Below are 17045 nucleotides of genomic sequence, written 5' to 3'. Positions count from 1 at the left end.
ACGGAGGAGATGGATTGCTTAAGTTTAGAGTTTGGAGTTAGAGATATTAATATTTGTTTACTTGTAGTTGAATGTTAGCCTAGGTTTGGTTTGGGAAGTCTGGGGGGTGGGGGGATGGGATAAATCATTGTGTAATACTTGTGATGTATTTTTTCTTTTATGATAAAAACAATAAAATTCTATATTGAAAAAAAAAAAAGATAGATGAGAGCAGCAGTAATATACTAGAAGCTGCTCCATAGCAAGAAAATGGGTCAGGATGTGTGAAGTGGGAGCAGGACAGATTGGAGGGCTAAGACCTCTTTAACTTTATGGGCCTGGCTCTCTGTTACTATAATTGTTGTGTCCTGAGCCTGCAAAAGCAGTCTCGGGACGTTGCATTGGTCCTGGGCAACTCCAAAAGCTGCCCGGGACCAGAAAGAGCAGCACCAGCCTTGTGCACATACGCAAGGCATGAAACGCTCTGTTCCTATTGGTTGAGAATGTCCGGGCTTCTGGCCATATAAAAAGGCCTGCATGCCTTTTGCTTTTGCTCGGTTGTTGTGGAAGAGAATAAAGCGTTTTGTTTAATATCGCCATGTGTCTTCATTACTCGCTCGTGAACGAAGTACACAACACTGGCGATGAAGGTAAGATTCCTTTGCAAGCTAAAACAAAGATTTAAGACTTACCCAGCAAGTCTGAAGAAGGGAAGACGGCATATGAATCAGCATCCCAGCCTGCCAGTACAGTGTCGCTGGAGGTTGAGCTCGGCTAAAGAACCCTTTCCCCAAATTACAGCCTGCAGAGGAAGCGAGTGGTGAAGGTCATAAAGTTTACGATGTCAAAGATTGGCCGTTTGACTGATTTCGATGTCTCCCACCCAGAGAGATGGAATTCCTATGTAACACGGGTGGAGAATTACTTCAGAGTGAATCAGATTAGAGAAGACGGCCTGAAGGCAGCAACTCTTTTGTGTGCCTGTGGACAAGAAGCTTTTGACATCGCAGAAAATCTGGTGGCCCCTGCACCTCTGGAGTCAGTAACATATGCTGACTTGAAGAAAATGTTGAGGGAGCATTTCCAGCTGAAGCTATCCGTCATTGCTTGGAGCAGAGAGACCAGAGGCCGGGTGAATCTGCTGCGGACTTTATTGAGGCCTTAAGGCAAGCAGCCAGACCGTGTGAGTTCAAAGATCTAGAAGAGAGGCTGTGAGATAGATTTGTCTGTGGCTTAAGGAGCAGAGACTTACAGCAAAAGCTGTTTGCAAAAGAAGATGTCTCCTTCCAAGATGCGTTGCGAGAGGTGGCAGCTGAGGAAGCAGCAGGCGGGGCTATGAAGGCCTTGCGCCTCACCAGGAATCCTCCTGACACAGCTACCATCCATCAAGAGGTCCCTCGAGAAGGATCAGAGGAGGATCCTGAAGAAGAGGTCGACAGACTTCATCAGGCGGCGGAAAGAAGGCAGAAGAGTCGTCCGGTCAAGACCCCAGCATCGCTTCAATGCTTCGGGTGCGGAGGACACCACAAGCGAGCTGATTGCAGGTTCCGCTCTGCCATTTGCAGGGCATGTGGCAGGCAAGGCCACATCGCATCCATCTGTTTGGGTCGCCAGAAGGTTCAACCTCGGGAAGAATTGCTTCCGAAAGGTACCAGGGTCCCCAGCCAAAACAGGGTGGGTTTCTGCGCATTGCACAAGCCCCTTAAGAAGAAACTGTCCATTAACGTAAGATTGCAAGGGGTTCCCTTACGGATGGAGTTGGACACTGGGTCCGCTCTTTCTATTATTTCCATTACTACTTTTAATAGGATTTGTAGCTGTAGTGGCCTTCGAGTTAAACTCAGGCCATCAAATATAACACTTACTGATTTTCAAAATTCTATGGTGTGCGTTAGGGAGGCCACCCTTTAAGATACAGTATAAGGATTTTGAAGGTTCCCTAGATGTGGTGGTTGTTGGGGGTGAACGTACAAATCTTATTGGACTCAATTGGTTCGAGGCTCTGGGAATCCAGGTAACTGGGCTGCACAGCCTGCAAACGCTGGGCCTTGCAGAAGTCTGCAAGGAGTTTGCAGATGTGTTTAGTTCAGAACTAGGATCCTACAAGGGGCCTCCCATTTAGTTACGGTTAGACCCAACCATCACGCCCATTAGGGTTAAGTCAAGAAGGGTACCTTTTGCCCTCAAAGGCAAGATTGATGCTGAGCTGGACAAATTGTTCCAGCAGGGCATTCTAGAACCTGTGGATTCTAGTCCATGGGAAACCCCCATAGTAACGCCTCTAAAGGCTAATGGGAAAATACGTATTTGTGCAGACTACAAGTGCACGCTGAATAAGGCGCTGCAACAGCATGCTTACCTAGTGCCTGTGGTAAGTCATATTCTGGCCTCCCTCAAGGGGGGGGTGCATCTTTGTGAAGCTTGACCTGGCAGCTACCTGTTGATGAGGCAGCTGCAGAGGTCCAGACTATTGTAACACATAGGGGGGCCTTCAAGGTCAAGAGACTGCAATTTGGGGTAAATGTAGCCCCTGGCATATTCCAAAGTGTCATAGAGAGCACACTTCGAGGTATTCCTGGGGTCTGTCCCTACTTTGATGACGTCCTCATTGCTGGGGAGTCACCTCAAAACTTAGCAGAAAGGTTAAGGGCTGTCTTGCTTCGTTTTTGAAAAGCAGGCCTTAAGCTAAAGCAGGATAAATGCAAGATAGGAGTCACTTCCACCAACTTCTTAGGGTTCAGGATTGATGCCCAAGGCATTCACCCTGCTGAAGCTAAACTACAAGCTATTCAACAGGCCCCAAGCCCCAAATGCAAGAGTGAGCTACAAGCCTTCTTGGGGTTATTAAATTTTTACCATGCATTTCTCCCACATAAAGCTGCAGTGGCAGAGCCCTTACACAGGCTCTTAGACAAACAGGCTCCTTGGCAGTGGACTAAAATCCAAGAAAAGAGTTTCAATGAGGTTAAGGCCTTGCTCACTTCTAATGATGTTTTAGCTCATTTCAATGAGCAACTGCCTGTTTGCATCGCATGTGATGCATCTCCTTATGGGGTGGGGGCTGTACTTAGCCATCTGAAGGCTGATGGGACACAGGTCCCTGTAGCCTATTACTCAAGGACTCTGTCTTCTGCAGAGCGAAATTACACTCAAATTGACAGAGAAGCCTTGGCCATAGTGGCTGGCATAAAGAAATTTAATGATTTCTGTTGTGTCCTGAGCCTGCAGAAGCAGGCTCGGGATGATGCAAGAGTCCTGGGCATTGCAAAAGCTGCCTGGGACCAGACTGAGTGGCGCCGGCCTTGCGCGCATGCGCAAGGCGGGAAAAGACTGCCTGCTATTGGTTGGGATTGCCCGGGGATCCGGGGGTATAAATAGAGGCCTGCGTGCCTCTGCTCTTGTTGGTTGTTAGCTGTAAGAGAGAGAGAATAAAGATCTGTTCTGCAATATGAATTGCCTCCTTCGCCTTTCATCTCCAGACTTAACACTGGCGACGAAGGTGGGATTTAGACTAGATAGCTAGGGAAGCTTAAAGACTCACCCAAAAGAAGTCCGGAAGAGGGACAACGGCGTTGAAGTCAGCGTCTATCCTGCCAGTACAGCATCGCTGGAGGGTGAGTGCAGCTGAAGAAAACCCTGTCCCTTTATTATGGCAAAAATCGGTCGTTTATCTGAATTTGATGTCTCTCACCCGGAGAAATGGGAATCTTATGTTGCAAGGGTGGAGACTTACTTCCGAGTGAATCAGATAAGGGAAGATGGACTAAAGACTGCCACAATGTTGTGCGTTTGTGGGCAAGACGCCTTTGAGATCGCCGAGAATCTAGTCGCCCCGGCCTCGCTAGAAGCTGTTTCATACTCTGATCTAAAGAAACTTTTGAAAGAACACTTCCAGCCCAAGCAATCTGTTATTGCTTGGAGGCACACATTTGAACTGAGAGATCAGCGAGCTGGGGAATCAGCAAAAGAATTTATTGCAGCCTTGAGAAGAGCGGCTAAACCGTGTGAGTTCAAGGATCTAGAAGAAAGGCTGTGCGATCGTTTTGTGTGCGGACTGAGGAACAGAAACTTACAGCAGAAGCTGTTTGCTAAGGAAGATGTCTCTTTCCAAGATGCTCTGCGAGAGGTTACGGTAGAGGAAGCTGCAGGTGGAGCGGTAAAGAATCTGCGGCCCACTCGAAGCGCTCCAGAGACTGCAGCCATCCACAAGGAGGACTTGCGGGAGGACTCGGAAGAGGATCCTGAAGATGAAGTGGACAAGCTTTATCAAGCAGCCGGGAGGAGGCCAAAGGATCGTCCGGACAAAGGCCCAGCTGAGCTTCGATGCTTCTGATGCAGAGGTCGGCACAAGCGAGCGGAATGTCGGTTCCGTTCCGACATCTGCCGAGCGTGCGGCAAGAAAGGCCACATCGTAGCGGTTTGCCTGAGTCGACAGAAGGTACAACCGAAGGAAGAATTGAATCTGAAAGGTACCATGGTCCCCAGCCAAAACAGGGTGGGTTTCTGTGCAACACGCAGGAATATATTAAGAATAGGCACACACAAACCCCTTAAAAAGAAATTGTCCCTTAAGGTAAGGTTGCAAGGGGTTCCATTGTCTATGGAACTGGACACAGGGTCTGCCCTATCCATAATTTCCCTCAACACATTCCACAAAATCTGCAGCAGCAATGGCCAGCGAGCTACGCTCAGGCCTTCTAATGTAATTCTTACTGACTTTCAAAATTCCAAGGTGTGCGTTAAGGGGGAGGCCACCCTTAAGGTACAATATAAGAATTTTGAAGGTCCCTTAGATGTGCTGGTTGTTGGGGGTGAGCGCACGAGTCTGATTGGACTCGATTGGTTCGAGGCCTTAGGAATCCAGGTAACAGGGCTGCACAAATTGCAAACGGAAACCCTAGCAGACGTCTGCAAGGAGTTTGCAGATGTGTTCAGTTCTGAGCTAGGATCCTACAAGGGACCTCCAGTTTCACTAAAGCTAGACTCAGCTGTACAGCCCATAAGGGTTAAACCTAGGAGAGTACCATTTGCTCTTAAGGGCAAGATTGATGCTGAACTGGACAAGTTGCTCCAGCAAGGCATATTAGAGCCTGTAGACTCCAGCCCGTGGGAAACTCCCATTGTAACGCCTTTAAAGGCAAATGGGGACATTTGTATTTGTGCAGACTACAAGTGCACACTAAACAAGGCCCTACAGCAACATGCTTATCCTGTGCCTGTAGTGAGCCACATTTTGGCTTCCCTTAAAGAGGGTAAGATTTTTGCAAAGCTTGACCTGGCTCAAGCGTATCAACAGTTGCCTGTTGATGATGCAGCAGCAGAGGCTCAAACTATTGTTACCCATAGAGGGGCTTTCAATGTGAAAAGGTTGCAGTTTGGGGTGAATGTAGCCCCTGGTATTTTTCAAAGTGTAATGGAAAACACCCTGAGGGGTATTCCTGGTGTCTGTCCTTATTTTGATGACGTCCTCATCGCAGGGGACTCAGCTCAAATGCTGGCAGAGAGGTTAAGGGCTGTTTTGCTTCGTTTCCGAAGAGCAGGCCTTAAGTTAAAACAGGACAAATGTAAGATTGGTGTCCATTCCACTGATTTTCTGGGGTTCAGGATAGATGCTCAGGGCATCCACCTGTCTGATGCTAAGCTCAAAGCTATTCAGCAGGCTCCAAGCCCTAAGTCTAAGGGTGAATTACAAGCCTTTTGGGGTTTATTGAACTTCTATCATGCTTTTCTGCCTCATAAAGCTGCTATTGCTGAGCCTTTACACAGACTTTTAGATAAAAATGCCTGTTGGCAGTGGACCAAAGTCCATGAAGCTAGTTTCAATGAGGTTAAGGCCTTGCTTACATCCAATGCGGTGCTAGCTCATTTTAATGAGCAGTTGCCAGTGTGTCTGGCTTGTGATGCTTCCCCCTATGGTGTGGGAGCTGTGCTTAGCCATCTGACAGCTGATGGGACTCAGGTCCCTGTGGCATATTATTCTAGGACATTGTCTGCTGCTGAGCGTAACTATGCTCAAATTGACAAGGAAGCTTTGGCTATTGTGGCTGGGATTTAAAAATTCCATGATTTTATCTATGGCCGCCATTTTACGGTCTTTACTGACCACAAGCCTTTGCTGGGATTGTTTACTACGTCCAAACAAACCCCACACATCCTTTCCCCTCGCATGCTGCGATGGTCCATTTTTTTGTCAGCTTATGAGTATTCACTAGTTCACAAACCTGGAAAAGAAATGGGTCATGCTGATGGCTTAAGTAGGCTGCCATTGACTGCCGTGGAGCCTGATCCTGCCCCTGCTGTGCACATATTGTCCATTCAGGATTTGCCGGAGTGTCCCCTTAATGCTAGGGATGTGGCTGCTGAAACTGCCACTGATCACACGCTTAAACGCATGCTGACATGGGTGCTGTCAGGTTGGCCTGACAGATGCCCAGAGGAGGATTTCCAATGCTTTTGGGTCAAGAGGCACGAGTTGTCCACGTTCAATAGCTGCCTCCTCTGGGGTTCTAGAGTTGTGATTCTGGCCTCATTGAGGTCGAGAATCTTAGTGTCCTTACATGAGGGTCACCCTGGGATTGTCAGGATGAAAGCGCTTGTGCGCAGCCATTTGTGGTGGCCTGGCATTGATAAAGCCATCGAGGCCCAGGTACATGGGTGTCATGTGTGTCAGCAGTCCAGGCCAGAAATGCCTCAGGCCCCTGTTCATAGGTGGGAGGAAACACACACTTTATGGTCTAGAATACATATAGATTACGCTGGGCCCTTTCAGGGGCAATTCTTCCTGGTTGTTGTGGATAGCCATTCCAAATGGCTGGAGGTTGTGCCTGTGTCATCCACCACTACTGCCAAGACCATCCAGGTGTTGAGAAACATTTTTGCTGCCCATGGTCTGCCAGATGTTGTGGTGTCGGATAATGGTCCTCAATTTACTTCTGCTGAGTTTCAGGTTTTCCTTCAAGCCAACATGATTCGCCACGCAACTTCAGCTCCATTCCACTCTTCCACCAACGATCTGGCTGAACGGATGGTCCGCATCGCCAAGGACGCTCTCAAGAAACTGACTTATGGCAACTGGCATCACAGGTTGGCTGACTTCCTTCTAGCCCATCGTACTACTCCGTGCACTGCCACGGGTAAGTGCCCAGCTGAACTCCGTTGGGGTCGCCGGCTTGTGACTAAATTGGACAGGCTGCATCCGGAGCGAGTAGCTTCACAGGTGTCTCAGCCACACCCACCATGGGTCCTTCATGTGGGTGATCCTGTCTGGACCAGGAATTACGGGCCTGGACATCTCTGAGTCCCGGCAGTGGTCTGCAAGGTCTCGGGGCCTCTGTCCTACGAGGTGTCCTTGGACGACGGCCGCGTCCTTCGCCGCCATATTGATCAACTACGTGTGAGGCGGGACTCGCCTCGGTTTTCTCCTCAGTTTTCTCTGGGGGGGGAGGAGGAATGGGAAGTGCATTCTGGGAATCAGCATCAGCCTGGGAGTCACACCGGAGGTATCCTCACTACCCACAACTCAACAACAATACTCCAGACAAGGAGACTGACTGGGAGCATCCTCATAACTCACAACATACAAGAGAGCAGGCACAACAGTTTGGGGACTTGCCCTTTTCAGCAATGGCTCACAGAAGGAAGTCCCCACGCATTAGGGCTAACAGGGAGGTATCCTTGGACCCTATCACTACAGAAAGGAGCCAGGAAAATTACACCCCTTCAGGGAACAAGGAGATGAGTTCAGAGGGCTCAGAAAGCTCCCTAAGAGGCAGGTCGACCAGGTACAGTGAACAGCAGACTCCTGACTACCTGAGCCTAGGAGGCGAGCAGGGAAGTCAGACAGCAGTCATAGGACAGCCGCAGTGTAATTCACCTAGTGTGAAAAGCAATGGTGGGGACCATTCAAGCTCCCCAGGTCCGAGAAGGTCGCTACGGGTCAAAGGCCCGCCCAAATACCTTGCAGATTATGTGAGGTGAGCAAGAGTTAGAGAAATCTGGACAAGAGGTCCAGGTTGGTTAGCTCATAGGAAAAAAAGGGGTTGGGCGCATTTATTCTCAGAACGATAGCTCGACCCATACTTTTCACACTCTGTGCATTTGATGCAAAAGTTAGCAAACACATACTCTACCAAAGGTGGCGTCCATGTTGGGCACAGCATTATTTCATCTAGGGGGGAGGGGTGTTGTGTCCTGAGCCTGCAGAAGCAGGCTCGGGATGATGCAAGAGTCCTGGGCATTGCAAAAGCTGCCCGGGACCAGACTGAGCGGCACCGGCCTTGCGCGCATGCGCAAGGTGGGAAAAGACTGCCTGCTATTGGTTGGGATTGCCCGGGGATCCGGGGGTATAAATAGAGGCCTGCGTGCCTCTGCTCTTGTTGGTTGTTAGCTGTAAGAGAGAGAGAGAATAAAGATCTGTTCTGCAATATGAATTGCCTCCTTCGCCTTTCATCTCTGGACTTAACAATTTCCTATATGGCCACCATTTCACGGTCTATACTGACCATAAGCCCTTATTAGGGTTGTTTACCACCAACACACAGACCCCACATATCATTTCTCCTCGTATGCTGAGATGGTCCAGTTTCCTGTCAGCATATGACTATACATTAGTTCACAAACCTGGAAAAGAAATGGGTTATGCAGATGGCCTGAGCAGATTACCACTGAACCAATTAGAGCCAGATCCTGCTCCAGCCATTAATATTCTTTCCATTCAGGAGTTGCCTGAGTCTCCCCTCAATGCTAGGGACGTGGCTGCAGAAACTGCCACTGATCACACGCTTACACGCATGTTAACATGGGTATTGTCAGGATGGTCTGACAAGTGTCCAGATACTAAGTTCCAAAGCTTCTGGCACAAGAAGCATGAGTTTTCCACTTTCAAGGGTTGCCTGTTATGGGGTAGCAGGGTAGTGATCCCAGCCTCATTGAGGTCTAGAATCTTGATCTCTCTGCATGAGGGACATCCTGGTATAGTCAGGATGAAAGCGCTTGCGCACAGCCATCTTTGGTGGCCTGGGCTAGATAAAGCCATAGAGGCCCAGGTGCTTCACAGGTGTCACAACCGCGGGCACCTAGGAGACTCCAAGTGGGCGATCCGGTTTGGGCACGAAACTATGGGCCTGGACATCTCTGGGTCACAGCTGTGGTCTGCAAGGTCTCGGGGCCGTTGTCCTACAAAGTTTCCTTGAGTGACGGCCGCATTCTTCGCAGGCACATAGACCAACTGCATTTGAGACTGGACTCGCACCTTCCGCTCCTGGCTCTGCTCTGGGCGCGGGGGAGGACCAGAATATGCATTCTGGGTCACAGTGTTCCAGACCAAACAGGCCCTCACTAGCTGCTACAGAAGCTGTTTGGGATTCATCCCAAAGTTCCGCAAGTGCTCCAAACAGGAATTCACTGGATAGGGGGTCATCCCACACATCCATAATCACTCCAGACAGGGAGTCACACCGGGGGTATCCACAGTATTCACATATGACAGATAGTGCTTCAGACAGGGAGACTGACCGGGGGTAGCCACACAAATCACAAGTAGCAAGAGAAAAGGAATTCCATCTGGGGCGCTTGCCTGATTCCGCAATTGCTCCTAAAAGGAAGTCACCAGCAAAGGGGGTTGCCATGGAGGTGACTCCTGACTCTGGCACCTTTGGCTCATGCTGGGGGGCCACTGAGTACTGGGACACTTCCGCTACCCAGATTCCTCCATATGCTGGCCTTGGGCTCGAGGGACAGTGTTCCCAAGAGGGGTCCATTGTGGACCCGGGGACTTCCACCCCTCCAAGGTATGCTGGCCTGGACTTAGAGGGTCCAGCCAGCCAGCAGATGGGCGGGTCAACCGGGTATTTGGGGCAGCAAAGTCCTGGCCTGCCTAGCCTGGTAGGCGAGCAGGTAGGCCAGGCACCCTCACCAGGGTCACCTGGGGATTTAAGGCAGCAACGCCCTGGCCTGTCTAGCCTGGTAGGCAAGCAGGCGGGCCAGACAATCTCTCCAGGCCTTAGAAGGTCGCAGCAGGCCAAGTGCCCACCCAAACATCTGAGAGATTTTGTGAGGTTGCTGTCAAATCATGAGGGACAGGCTCAGGAGATCCCTGATTAAAGGGAGTAACTCTTGAGTAGTTTATTTGTATTATTTTTTTATTTTGATATCGGATACATTTATTGTATTCCTCATATTGAAGGGGGTTCGCCTGAGGGCAGCCTCATGTATTCCACACTCTTTATATTTAAATAATGCAACTGTATGCCACTCTTCCCAGTGCTAGATGTACAGGTGTGTACGCGAAGTATGCTCCATCTAGGGGGGAGGGGTGTTGTGTCCGGAGCCTGCAAAAGCAGGCTCGGGATGTTGCATTGGTCCCGGGCAATTCCCAAAGCTGCCCGGGACCAGACAGAGCGGCGCCAGCCTTGTGCGCATACGCAAGGCGTGAAACGCTCTGTTCCTATTGGTTGGGAATGTCCGGGCTTCTGGCCATATAAAAAGGCCTGCGTGCCTTTTGCTTTTGCTCGGTTGTTGTGGAAGAGAATAAAGCATTTTGTTTAACATCGCCATGTGTCTTCATTACTCGCTCGTGAACGAAGTACACAACAATAATAATCCTAAATTCCATCAGAAATGGGTATGGTATATCCTTGGGTCTAAATATGAAGGTTTTCCATTATTAAATTAAAGTGTGTTCTACTAAAACTGAAAACATTCTAACATTTTATGTGAAATCTTCTACAACTGATTCAATACTTCTCTAGTTATTTGTCTTATTGGTAGATCATGAACAATAATGGTCAGTGCTTCTTTTTCAACTAGACAATTCAGAGATAAGAAAAAAGTAAAATCTTTCACTGCTGTTATGAAAACTGTTGAAGTAAAATTAAAATGTTTGATTACAGTAAACTTTTATTTTAGTAATGAAACCATGGACGTTATGTTCTTTTAATAATCTATTGATAGAGTAATGTGAATAGAATTAAAAGAAACTTGCAAAAGAAAGAACACTTTTGTGTATGCCTTAAGAATTAGAAGGAATTATATTCACATGTTAAGCTTCCTGAAGCTTCTTATTGAACTGTGATAAACACTGTGTTCCTAAAGGAACAAGAGCAAATGGAAACAAATGTTCTATTGAACAAAGAGTTATATAAAAATATTACTTGTAAAATGAAAAGATGGATCTCATTCTTGTATACTATCAGCATAATTTTTGTGTTTTTCAAATTGCAAACAATATTAGATAACTTTTAAAATATAAAAATGTAACTCCTACTGTCTAAAACCATTTTGAAAAACATGTGAACAGTTATCTGTTATCTCTGCTATCTGTTCCACATTCAGTCAGTCTATTTATGGAGAAGATATTGAAGGCCATAGCGCATTTTACCTGAATTCTTTGGGATGCTTCATGTGACTGGTTTCTATATAAATCTTTTTCTTCAATATGGGTGAAACAGGCATCTTTGTTTCCACATATTATTTTACAGAATGCTTAAAAATTTGCTTTAGGAATAGCTCCAATAAATTAAGCCTACGATTTTCTATCATCAGTTAATAAGTCCCAAATGAGTTCATGATTTTTTTTTTTCTAAGATGATATGTAAAGATTGTGATCTTAAAATTTGGTGAGTCACCATATCAAAAAAATCTAGGTAAATTAAATTTAAGCAAAGGCTTAATTCATTTAAAAATATTGTTTTTAAAATGGGAACTTAAGATACCATAGGAAGTAACTGAATCTGCGATATTATATATAAATAACTATTAAACTGAAAAGATCTAGGCTGAAATAAATGAAAGAATAAATAAAGCCAAAGTATGGTTGTCAACTATCTTTGTCATATCAAGGAAAAGATATGATGATTCTGTTCAAAAGCAAATTATTTTCAGAGAGACATGAAATAGTGATGAGAATCAATATATCACCTTCTATTCTAGAAAAATCTGCTAACCCTGGTTATTCCAGGACATTCCTAACAAGTGTTTCTAACAGTGTTCTCCATTTTTTAGAAGCAGACATAAAGGATAACTACTAGTGATTTCATATTAACAAGACTAAATAGCAGCAACATTGAAGAAAAATAATCATGTAATGTTTCAATAAACTTAGAAAAAAATGCTTTTCCATAGTTCTAAGGTAGCAATTTATTCTAACCTGTCCAGTCAAACCATAATAAATTATTTTTGAATCACATAATGTGGAACGGGATCATTTGGGTATCAGTTTTAGCATGTAACCTGAATCCATTTTTCTATATTTTGCACTCTCATGTGCTGGAAAACAGATTTGGGCTTTCTGTGTAACTACCAAGTTTTATCTTTACAGATATGACTTGCCAGGAATATATGGATTAAATTTTGTTCTTAAAAACTCTCTTGGTGGTGGTGGCACAGTGTCTCTGAGAAGTGACCCACAAGTAGGTATCTACAGTACTTATAAAGAATAATTCAGCTAGTCTGTTCAGCAAAGCAAAAATTACATAAACTGGTATCAGTTCCAAATACCTGACATTACATATACAGAGGGAAATAGAGAAATACACAATCTCTGTATTTATCGAATACAGGTTCTAGTTAATAGTATTTCACAAAATAAATAAATTAATCTTTTAGATCAGACATGTCAAACTCAAGGGCTGTGGGCCATATCCGGCCCATGATGTGTTTAGATCTGCCCCACAGGGCCACCCTGGAAACAGCGAGGGGCTGGCACTGTCCCGGCCTATCCTAGTCTGGCCGGGCGCTCCCCCTGGGAGTGTGTATAGGAGGCGGCAAGCATGCAGGAGCTGGCGGTGCCAAACAGCAGCTGCAGCTCGTTGGCCCCTTGCCTGCTCATTGGATGTGAGCCTGAGGCATCCAATAAGTCGCACTTGGCCCCACCCCACCTGCACTGCATTCCTGCACCTCAGGGCCCTGCAGCCAGGCCATCTCCGCCCCACCACCTGCCTCGCCCCCACGGTGGTGGCAGCAGCAGCAGCAGGCCTGTACAGTAGGAGCCCCTCTGCCCTTCCACTCATCTCCAGCTCAGAAAGCTCACAAATCTGGAGGGGAAGCTGCTGTCGCAGCCCGCGGGGCAAAGCAGCTACCTTGACACCCCTGTTTTAAATGAAACAGGTCAACTTATTGTTTCTTAGTAACATAGTTGAAAAGGGGAATCTAGCTATTAGTTTTATGTTACATAGTTCCTTTTGTCAATCATTTTTATTATAATACCAGCTGACAGGTCAGTCTCATATAATTAATTCTAGCTCTAAAATTCAGAATTTATTATAGCTAACTTTCAAATTGCCCTTTCTGCAGATTTCTCCTTTTTCCATATTGGCTTGAGGAAAGACCTTTGTTGTCATAAACGGAGACTCAGAGGGACTTACATACCCCTCCAGGCCTCCATTCTCAGGGCAAACACCTTGAGGAAAGGACTTCGCCATCATAAACAGAGGCCTTGAGGGATGCACACGCCCTTCCCGGCCTCTGTTCCCAACGGCAATGGCTTTTTGCAAAGACAGCAAAAGGCTTTGCAAATGGAGGGAAGGCTTCAGTGCTGTAGGCCTTTCCTCCATTTGCAAAGCCTTTTGCTGCAGATCTTGTCCAGGCCTCCATTTGCAGAGAACAGAGGCCTAAAGTACCATGAGATCACGTGAGATCAGCATGCATGAGCCCCTCCTGGTCTTCATTCTCGACGACAAAGGCTTTTTGCAAAGATAGCAAAAGGCTTTGCAAACGGAGGGAAGGCTTCGGTGTTTCAGGCCTTCCCTCCATTTGCAAAGACTTTTGCCCCAGATCTCATCCAGGCCTCTGCTTGCAGAGAACAGAGGCCTAAAGTACTGTGAGATCACACAAGATTAATAGCACGAGATCTCACGTTACTGATCTCGCATCAGCTTGTGGTACTTTAAGCCTCCATTCTGTGTGAATGCACCAAAGGCCTGAAGCACCAAAGCAGGCCAAGAAACTGAAGGCCCACAAGATCTTCGCAAGGTGAGTAACCACAGACCCAATACCTGTGGAGACCCGGCGGGGGGGGGGGGGAGGAAGCAAGGCGAATGTTGCAGTGCCTTTATGGTTGTTCGTAAGGATGAATGACTGCCGTGGTGCTACAACATTCATAACTTCAGGACTGTGTCATAAGTACTTGGGGGGAATTATGTTGTAACTTTGAACAGTTGCTATGTGAACTGTCATAACTTGAAGATTACCTGTATGTATTATATAAACCCATGCATGTTATACTAGGGGTAAACCCCAGATTTATAATGCAGGTATTTAAAGGAGAAATAAAAACCAGCAAGAAAGCCAACCTCTTCAGAAGTAGATTATTCTACAGGAGGTTGTTGCTGAAAGAGGTGACTATTTGAGAAAATTTCGCCTTTCTCCTGGCTGAGTTAGAACTACAGTTTTTTTTCTCATTTATTTCTTTTACAGGGCAAGGCATTTGGACAAATGCTACTTGACTTCAAAATTAAAAATGTTCCAGATTTAAAATCTTTGACAGAATAATATCATTGATTTTATTCCATTTTGAAATTGCAGTATTTTAAATAAATTTAAAAAATTAAAAGAATTGGTGATGTTTATCATTTAAGAATTTAACTGATTCCTAACACTCAGATACGAGAATGTTCTGAGTAATGCCAGATCTGCTTCTTTGTATGTCACTGGTATTTCCTGTCTGCTGCACTGGATGATGATCCTATTTATTTCCTGTGAATATAATTAAACAATAAATTATAGAATATTTTTCCAAGAGTTAACTACTGCTCTCAAGTAAAAACTGTCTCTCTTTCTCTGCTGCTTGGTATTACAGATATAAAACTAGGAATACTGTGCATAATTATAACTATAATTATTTATTCAAATTGTATGGCCACCCAGGATGAGCAACAGCTATCCACAATAATAATGGAATACTACTGGATTTGCCAAAATTAAATCTTATTACCATGGGGTCTAGACACTGTTATTGTGTTTATCTGGCATATTTTCTAATAACTACTTCCTTATGATAAGCAAAGGCATTTGCTTTATTTGCAAGCAGACATAAAATATTGAACAAAAAAAATTATTTAAGTAAAGCTTAGCTATTGGTAGAAATGTGGAAGGAAAGTGAAGAGCATTCACCAGAAGTATGGTGAATGAGTTTAGTTAAAGTGGTGATGAGTGCTCTGTTAGAAGATCTGAAAGCTCAAGCTGAAGACAAACCACGTTGGAGAAGTCTGCCTATGCAATTGCTGAGAGTCAACATCAACTTGATGCACATACAGTAATCAAATCAATAGATGTAGCTAAACATACAGAGATACATACTGTAGTAAATGTTTGGCAAGATTGATGACATGACGGTATATAGTCAGTAAAAAAACTCTTTTAATTCTCTAGATTGTATAGATTGTGTTCAGCTATTCTGTATTCTTGGGTCACTTTCCCAATACAGGTAGTCTTCTACTTACGATCACAATAGAGCCCAAAATTTCTGTTGCTAAGCGAAACATTTGTTAAGTGAATTTTGCTCCATTATGCCACCTTTCTTGCCGCAGCAGTTGTTAAGATAGTAACAAGGTTGTCAAGTGAATCTGGCTTCCCTATTGACTTTGCTTATAAGAAAGTTGCAAAAGGTGATCACATAACCATAGGACACTGCAACTGTCATAAATATGAGTCACTTGTCAAGCATCCAACTTTTGATCACATGACTATGAGGATGTGGAGATTCTCAGTCATCCAGGTCATAGTTATCTTAAAGGTGCTCTTTTCTTCAAAAGGCAACTAGATTGGTTTTTTTTCTTCCTCAAAGAAAAAACAGTCCAGGTGCTTTTGAAGAAAAAAGCACCTTTGAGATGACCACGGGGATGCTGCAATGGTCGTAAGTGTGAAAAACTGTCACAAGTCCCTTTTTTCAGTGCCATTGCAACTTTGAATGGTCACTAAATGAACTGTTATAAGTCAAGGACTACCTGTATAAAATGGAATATTCCATTAGCCTTTACTATACATGGAAAAACTGAAGAAGATTCAAAGCTAATAGGAGGCAGACATACAGCAGGTAATTACACTATTTGAAGTCTTTGAAATTCTAGTATAGATATGTCCTACTTGAAACTGGGAACTCAGATTAAGGCATTTTAATATAAACTTAAAACACAGTGACTGATAAGGTCAGATAAGTACTGATGCTCCTGATTGTGCCTCTTGTCTGGGTCACATTGAAGGCCAACATCTTAAGAGTTTTTCATGTTTTATCACAGTTCCAAGAATATCTATGCAGTGTATGGTGCCTACTATTACTTTCCTCTGACTCCAAGATGTCCTGTTCTCATATTGATGTTTGGCTTGTTACCATGGATTTTTGTACAGAACTATTCTGACACATGCTCAAGTGCTTTTACAGGATAATCGCCTTTGGCTCCTTAAGAGAAATTTGCCCTCTTTCCCTTACAGATTATCCTGTTCCTGGAACTTTGACAGATATTGTCAGAGGAGTGTTTTTTTCTGTTTTTACCAAGACTCTTTATCCTTCAAGCATACAAAATTCTTGATACAAAAGCTAGAGCACACAATGTTCTTCAGCTCATCAACCACATATAGTACCTGCAACCTCAGTTTACACCAAATATTCTTATAAATTCTGGAGGTTCCTTTTTAAAAATAGTCAATTAATTAAACATTACTGTTGAAAAGATAAAAACTAATATAAACTAAGATATCAGTAATACAAACAATAAAAAGAAAAAGTTCCAAAAAGAAGAAAAATAGAAAAGAAAAAATTATATAAAGAAATATATAAAGAAATGACTTTTCCTTTCACTGCAAGTATAAATAATTTTAACAACTTATCACCTTCTTTTAAAATACAATGAATAATCTTCCTATATCTCATCTTTTATCTATGAACAAATTCTTAAAGCCTCATCATTCAATTCTGATCAATAAAAGACCATTGAGGATTACCAAAGTCACAATGTATCACTTTTTTTCTTGTTATGACCCCTTAATCCCTTTATTCGGGGTGGAGTCGGGGTGACTGAATGGAGCTGAGCATTTACTGGCTGGATGCCCTTCCTGACACCTACACAGAGTTT

At 44.7% G+C, this 17045-nt stretch overlaps 1 protein-coding gene across 1 annotated transcript; it reads left to right on the top strand.

The window, feature by feature from the left end:
• The first annotated feature begins 577 nt into the window (after window positions 1-577).
• Window positions 578-16428, top strand: LOC107287986 (uncharacterized protein K02A2.6-like). Its single transcript, XM_015816558.1, is given in 4 exon segments — window positions 578-629; window positions 2295-2350; window positions 4808-6556; window positions 16405-16428. Coding segments are annotated over 4 exon segments (1881 nt in total).
• The last annotated feature ends 617 nt before the right edge of the window (window positions 16429-17045 follow it).

This window comes from Protobothrops mucrosquamatus, unplaced genomic scaffold (genome assembly GCF_001527695.2).
Source record: "Protobothrops mucrosquamatus isolate PMUCROS unplaced genomic scaffold, P.Mucros_1.0 scaffold464, whole genome shotgun sequence".
NCBI classification, from domain to species: Eukaryota; Metazoa; Chordata; class Lepidosauria; order Squamata; family Viperidae; genus Protobothrops; species Protobothrops mucrosquamatus.
Note: the sequence above shows the minus strand (reverse complement) of the source record. Positions and strands in the feature narration are given on the sequence as shown.